At 53.3% G+C, this 7,242-nt stretch overlaps 1 protein-coding gene across 9 annotated transcripts in view; it reads left to right on the forward strand.

The window, feature by feature from the left end:
* The window catches only part of Stx18 (syntaxin 18), a 145,132-nt gene that overhangs the window by 103,039 nt on the left and 34,851 nt on the right, over positions 1-7,242 (forward strand). For 5 of the 9 annotated variants that reach the window (XM_078021022.1, XM_078021029.1, XM_078021027.1 and 2 more), the window contains 4 exons: positions 1,656-1,714; positions 2,894-2,963; positions 5,235-5,315; positions 5,963-7,092. In XM_078021022.1, the coding sequence (XP_077877148.1) occupies positions 1,656-1,714; positions 2,894-2,963; positions 5,235-5,315; positions 5,963-6,058 (306 nt within the window). In that variant the 3' untranslated portion in view covers positions 6,059-7,092. Of the gene's footprint in view, positions 1-1,655; positions 1,715-2,893; positions 2,964-5,234; positions 5,316-5,962; positions 7,093-7,242 lie in introns of those variants that run through there. The other 4 variants (XR_013425684.1, XM_078021025.1, XM_078021023.1 and 1 more) reach the window with 3 other exon arrangements.

Here is a 7,242-nt window from a genome sequence, read left to right on the forward strand (position 1 = left end):
TACTCTCTGATGCCTAATTAAAAGGGACCTAAATAGTACCTACCAACAGCCAATAAGGCGGCCTGCTGTGGTGAGGTGGCCCTGCAGGGGACTGCCCCACACTTCCGCCCTTCCAAAAGCATTGCCAACCCACCCATTTCCTGACCTGGCAGGTCAGAGGTGGAGCAGGGGCCTCCCTGTGTTTCATGAGGAGCAGGACTAAGAGGCCCAGCACAGGGCTCAGGCTTTATGCTCCAGAGGAGAAAGACAGCCCTCCTGGCCCCAGACAGCACAGAGGAACTGCAGGGAAAGAGGCTCGGCCAGCCATGAGGTGTTGGACCACAGAAGAGGTGCCTGTGTGAGGTTTTGAAGGACCATTTGGGGCTCCCTGGCCACACAGAACTACCCCATACAGAGAAAGGGAGGAGATGTGATGTGTCACTCGTGCCCCGCGCAAACTGCAATACAGAGGTGGGCAGTGGCCAGATCATGGAGAACAGTGAGACCTACCCTTTAAGGTGGAGGGACGGGGCCAGCCGGGAGCAGTTTGCTGTGAATGAATGGCATTTGACCAGGGAGTAGAAGGCAGATGGGAGCAGGCTGCAGACAGCTCACCAGGCTAGCCATGAACCAGGTCCTGGTGGATTTTGGAGCCTGGGAGACTGAGGGCCTCACCTCCAAGTGTGCCCTGCCATCCTGCTCAGTGCCAGGCACAGAGCCCCAGAATCTAACATTTGTGGATCTGGTGGCAGCTTTAATAATGTAAAAGAAGGAACAACTGGAATGCTTTTTCAAAGGTAGGTTCACATGCTTCCTGCCCTCTATTAGGTCATAGTCCCTGGGGAGCTTCAGACATGCCCAAAATTGTGCAGCTTCTCCTACAAGGCAGAACATAATCAGTGTCCTATGGTATTTGCAAACAAATGCTCAGCCAAGGATAGAAAAATGAGAAATGACTTGGAGACAGGACAGGTCTCCTGGAGAAGTGGGCCCAGGGACCCATGGCTCAGCCTCCAAGAACCCGACAGCGCACTCTGTCGGTGTCTTTGGCCAATTACAAGTTTTCAGGAATGACCAGGAGAGAAGCTGCTAGTTCTGCTGAGTTAACTCTGCTTTGAGAGGCACTCCCAGTGTCCCTGGGTATCCCCTTCCAGCCTGAGCCCTGGGACATATGGCTCTTCGGGCTCATGGGCCTCTGCTCTGTTGAGCATAGCCAAAAGTCAGATGGCCCAGGTCAGCCTCTGCCCCATGCTTCTCCCCTCCTTCCCCAATCCTCCCCACTCCAGATCTATCTCCCTTCAAAAATACTGCTACCTGAGACAGGCAGCAGGCTGTGGGTACCCAGGTTTGGGGTAGTTGTGGAGCCTGGGAAGCTGGAGATGGGTGTGGTTACAGGCCAGCCCACGAGTGCCTGTGCAGTCTGAAATGCCAGCTTTGTACTTGGAGTTCAGATGATGGGCTGGAGATGCTGAGCCACAGCCCACACAGCAGCTCCTTCGGGTGTGTGTCACTTGCTTCCCAAAGCAGGGGTGTTTTTCACACTGGTGCTCACAGTCCTCTGGCAGCCTGGTGTGGCACCATGCTGGGAGGAGGGACTGGGCAGGGAGGAGGCAGCACAGGTTGCTGTCACCTCAGCTCGGCAGGATGGCATCATCAGTGTGTTTGTCTCCTCACAGTTTGAACAAGAAAATCAGCGGTTAATTGGGGAAATGAACAACTTATTTGATGAAGTAAGGTATGTGTATGGTTCTTGTGGGAGCCGAGGGTCTGTGTGCCACCTTTCCAAGAACTTGGAAGTTTATTTGTTTTGGTGCCCAGGCTTCCACATTGGCCCTGGAGCTGCTTACATGCAGCCTACCTGACAGTGGTGTCAGGGTCTTGGGCCTGTGGGAGGTGACTGACTGCCTCTGCCACCAGGTTCCCAGATGGCTACCCCATCCAAAGTGGAGCAGATAGTGGCTGCAGGTCACCCTGAATGCATGACACCAGCTGCAGCATAAGGCTGTTTACATGTAGTCATTCTAAAATGGCATGAGGCCCCTGAAGGACCTCTCTCTCGCAGAGGTCTGTCTCCTAGTGGCCAAGCACACACCCTCCTTGGCCCTTCAGTGAGAGCACCCAGGCCTCAGTTGCCATGGGCATGTGTAGAGAGTGCAGAACAGTGAAGCCTGAGTCTGTGTGGCCTTGTTGCCTTGTGGGCACACCCTCAAAATAGAGCCCTCGGGTGGGACCCACACTAGGTGCAGACTTCCTCAGTGCAAGGTGTTGGCCCCGGCCCCCAGGGCCTGCCTCGGCCCAGCCTCGAACTTCATCCCAGCCCTGGCCCCACCTCCTGATTCTTCTCCCAATCTAACACCTGCTTCCCTGGACTGGAGGGAGGCGCGGCTCCCTCTAGACACACATAGGCACCAATGCAGCTGCAGAACAGGGAAGGGGCTCACAGATGGCTCGAGTCTGGCACTTACTTGCCAAACCCAGGTAGGATGTTTTCAAAGTGAGTTGGAGTTTTTTTTCCTACAAGAGGGAGCTGGCTTGAGTGGGAAACACCTTTTTTAAGTTGGGTCCTCGAAACGTTCTGACATGAGTCCACAGCACATGTGACTAGGTGGCCAAGCCAGACACCAGGCTTACCAGAGACTTTGTGTTTTGTGTCTAGGGCATAACTCCACACTCCCCAGTCCCCAAGAACTAGCCCAGAATGTAGGGGTCACTTCACATGCCCACCTTCAGGACTGAGGGACAGTTTACACAGTTGAGTCCAGTGTACTGGACCAAATGCCATCTCCTCTTCCCCACTTGACAAGGCCTCTCCTTTTCTTTCTTTCACCTAGCAAAGATGGTTTCTTTAGAAATGTATGAAATTACCAATTGCTGAGAGTTCATGTGTAACCTATGGATTCTTGTTTCTATGAAGGCAAATCGAAGGGAGAGTGGTTGAAATCTCCAGACTCCAAGAGATATTCACGGAAAAGGTTTTGCAACAGGTAAACAAAAACAGAACACGGCAGTTCTCAGTTTTAGCTTAGAAAAGAAATGCACTGAGCCCTGGGAGCACCTCCCGCAGGTATCCGAGCCCAGCAGCTGTTACAGCATTGGCTACTTTAAGCCATGGGCACCCAGAGCTCTTTGAGTAAAATCCTGGTGGCCCCACAGCAGCCTCTCAGGACCAAGTGACTGTCTCCTGGAGCGCATGGTACATGGGAGAAGGCAGGCCAGACATAGTTGTCAGACAACTCTTGGCTGTAGCTGCCCTGGGGTGAGCTGGGGAGCTCCCCTGTACTGCAATTCCCTGTCCATCAAGTGAGGTGACCTGCAGGGTTGCCATAAGTTTCAGAGGCACCCACACAGTGCCTGATAGGGCCTAGATTTTCTGTCACCAGTGTTGTAGGAGCTCAGACATGGCCCTCTCAAAATGCCGGGCCCACACCCTCAGGAGTATTCTTGTGGGAATAGGATTGTTTTCTTACAGGAAGTTTCATGCCATATCTACCATTCTAAACTTTTTCTAGCCAGTTACTGGCAAAATTTTTAAAGTCCAATGAATTTGCCCTTTTGGGTTTTAGCACCCACCGACTATGGGTTTGAAAGACAAAATCTGTTTGCTCTGGTGTGTTAGACTGGGCTAACACAGCCAGTCAGATCATTATGAAGGAGGTAAACTGGATCTAATCCCACTTTGGAAGTCCAAGGTCACAGGAGTTGCCCTTTGAGTAGCTCCTTACAGGGTCTGCTTGGTCTGTGTGCTGTGCCAGGATGGAAGCCTCCCTCTGTGGTGACCTCACTTCCATGGCCATCACTTCAGCTTCGCAGAGCGCACCAGCCCGTTCCTGGAAGAGCTTGCCCAGCTTGCCACCCATGTGTGGCAGGGACCATTTCTCCCAGGTCCTGTCCTTGCCTGTAAGATGGGACTGATGTCACTTGCCTCACTCAAGTGCCTGACACACCTGGTCCATCACAGGCTCTTAGAAAGTAGTGACTGACATTATTTCCAGAGTTAGCCACCTCAAATCTGGGTTGTGTCCTATTTTCTGGGCATGGCTGTTAGCCACTGGCAAAGGGAATATTCCTGGAGTGTGTCTTAGGCACAGTGGAAGGCAATGAGGTTGGCCCGGATGCAGAAGAGGTGAGGTCTGCGCTCCTTCTCAGGCTCCTGTACTCAGCCCAGATACTGAGGAGCCCCCTTGCTGGGAATGCAGTGAACCTCCCTTATCAGTGGCTGCCTCAGAGCCCTGAGCCAGATGGGTTGCTCTTAACAAGAGGAGAGCTGCTGTCCTGCTTCCCCCAGCTCCTGCGCTCTGCCTGCGGAGGTAGCAGATGGAGCTCCAGCCTGAGCCTTGCCTTGGTGGCTCAGGTCTTGGAGACCTAGGACACTGCATTCGTCTTCTCTTACATCGTGTTGCTGCTTGCCTATAACAAGTCCCTCATAGGAACGGAGGCGAGGTTCAGGTAGCTCCTCCTAAAAGGCATGGCTACAGAGCAATACTGGCCCTTATGCTTTTGTGTAATGGCCATCACAGGGAATCAGGTGGCCAAAGCCTGCAGCAGTGGCTTCTGCACAACCCATGCCAGCACACACTCGGCACCCCGGCAAGGGAGACAAACTGACACCACTGCTCGAAAGGCTAGCAGGCATGGTCCCCTCTGCCAGTGGTGGGTCCAGGAGCAGTGTTCACATGAAACTCCCTTACTCCTGAGTTTTCCAGGTGTTTGGAGGGAACACTTCCTACAAGTATCACATCCCATTTGAGTTTCAGCCTGCCTGATAGAGCTGAGGGGAAGACATAAAGCACTTTTTTTGGAGCCAGAGGGTTTATTTAGAAGCACCTGAGTTTTGAAGCTCATTTCTCTGGACCTTGGAAAGAATAAATGAGGGACTGAAGGGAATGCCCCCTGGCATGTAGTGCCATTCCACAAACAGCAGCTCTTAGGTTTCTGTCCTTGTTATCAGCAAGTGGCTTGGGAGAGACGGAAGATGGGGAGCAGCACCAGCTCTGGGGTCCAGCAAGGTGAGTCTTATCCCAGCCCTGCCACTAGCTTGCTGGATGACTTGGGCTCAGTTACCTCAGAGCCCCAAGTTTCCCTTTCACAAAGCTAGGTGCCAGCTTTCATAAAGTTCAGGATGCCATGAGGATTCATGGGCCAACAAGTAAAGTCTCTGTCCGTTGGCAAGCGGAGGAGACTGCTGTTTCCAGCACAATGTCTGCTCGTGGGAGAAGGCGGTGGCTATATTTACCCGACACCCTTTCCTTCCACAGGAAGCCGAGATTGATAGCATTCACCAGTTAGTGGTAGGAGCAACTGAAAACATCAAGGAGGGCAATGAGGACATACGAGAGGTGGGTGCTCTTGGGTCCCCTGGGTGTGATCTGGGCAAGGCTATGCAGGGGCTTTGGGGCCAGCTATGGTCAGTGCCAGCAAGCCACGTGTTCATGAGCCCTACTGGCTGACTCCAGCTCGTTGTCAAGACAGTGGCTCCCACCCTCCAAAGCAGCAGTCTAAGGTGAGGTGGACCAGGAGTGGCTAGGTAACTTCTTGAATGGAGGGGTGTCAGGGAGTGGGCAGTGCCTGGTTGCTATTTGGGGATGACCTTCCAGATGCTTGCTATTGAGTGGACATTGTTTTCTGAGCTGTTCTTAGGGTCAGATTGTTACAGGGCTGACACTGAGTCACCTACTGACTGGGGAACACAAGCGAGGACTGAGACTGCTCTGCACCTTGAACCCGGAGACAAATGTGATTCCTGGGTGTTGTGTTTTCTGGGTGAATGGGCTGTACTGCCAGGCCAAAGCAGGATTGGAAAGGATAATCCCCTTGTCTTCTGTGGGATTCACCCCACTTGTTGACTTTACTTCATAATTAAGCCACCCATCCAAGGTGACCGAGCAGCACCCAGTTCCTGCTGAGCAGGGAACGCATGGGAACAGTAGGGCACTGTAGGGCTCTGATCCCCAGTCCTGAGGTCCTGTGCTCTCGCCCCACCCAGGCCATTAAAAACAACGCTGGTTTCCGTGTGTGGATCCTCTTCTTCCTGGTGATGTGTTCCTTCTCCCTTCTCTTCCTGGACTGGTACGACAGCTAGCTGCCACAGGGTCTGCGGCCTTGGCCAAGGTATGCAGGACGAGCATCTGAAGGGGCACCTCTGACATACCAAGCGTGTACTCAGGTGTCTGGCATCGGAGGAGCTTTGATTAGGTTTTATCACAAAGTCATTTGAGGGACCAGGGGGTTGAGACAGACATGTACATCACAAAAGGGGTACCCAGGCCAGTGGGCCTGTGCCTGTTCAGCAGCTGAAGAGCAGTGCACAACTTGGGAGTGGTATGCCTACAGCCCTAAGGCACAAGTCAGCATGAGCGAGAGGTCGTGGACTGCACCTCCGCTTGAGCTGCCCTGGCAGGGACAGCTCCCCCATGAACTGCAGGCCACACTCCCCGTGTTGTCTCAGGGCTCATCCCAGCAGCTGCAGGACAGAACTTGGCTAAGGATGACTTTACAAAGGATTGGTGCCTCAGTTCCTTGTAGCTTCTGGTTGCCCGAGTCAGCTGAGAGTCACAGTGTTGCAGAAGAGTTTCATTTGCCTCATAAACCTATTAAATACAGTTGTGGCCCTCGCTGCGTTGCCTCGCTGCAGTAGGAACACTGCAGTCCAGTGGTTGCCCACCTGCCTGGATGGGCAAGCTCCGAGGTGCTCCAGGGCTGCCTGCCTGGCTCCAGCTGCCGCCCCCAACACTCTTAATGGCAGGGCAGGAACTGGGGCCCCTAAGTCCTGGCTTCCTGCTTCAGGGTTCAAGTATTATGTGTTTAAAGGAAGAAGTGGGCCACAGAAGAGCAGGGCCTGATACCCCATGCCTGCACACCTGCCTGCAGGAAGAGTCTCCAGGATCACCTGTTTGTAACTGAAAGCCTGCTCCATGTGGACCATGTCTGCATACAGCGTCCAGTATCCTGGCATCCTGTGGGGATGAGCCAGTTCACACCACTCCTCCTTACAAAACACGTGCATGGACAGTCGTTGGGTGGCACAGGTACCCTTGAGTTCTTTATTTGCACCAAGTGAAATGTAGGAAATTATTGTAGTCAATTTACAGTCAATAAAGTACATGTCTACTAGAATACCTGGGGGTGCGCCTGTGTGCTTTGCTTACGTGGGCACTTTGCAGGGGTCGGGGGAGGTTTCGCAGGACAAGTTTGGCACGCGTTTAGTGCTTGCATGTATTGCTCGCAGCTTGGGCCACTGTGCTGCATTCTGTCCACACCTAGGTC

Source organism: Ictidomys tridecemlineatus, chromosome 9 (assembly GCF_052094955.1).
Source record: "Ictidomys tridecemlineatus isolate mIctTri1 chromosome 9, mIctTri1.hap1, whole genome shotgun sequence".
NCBI classification, from domain to species: Eukaryota; Metazoa; Chordata; class Mammalia; order Rodentia; family Sciuridae; genus Ictidomys; species Ictidomys tridecemlineatus.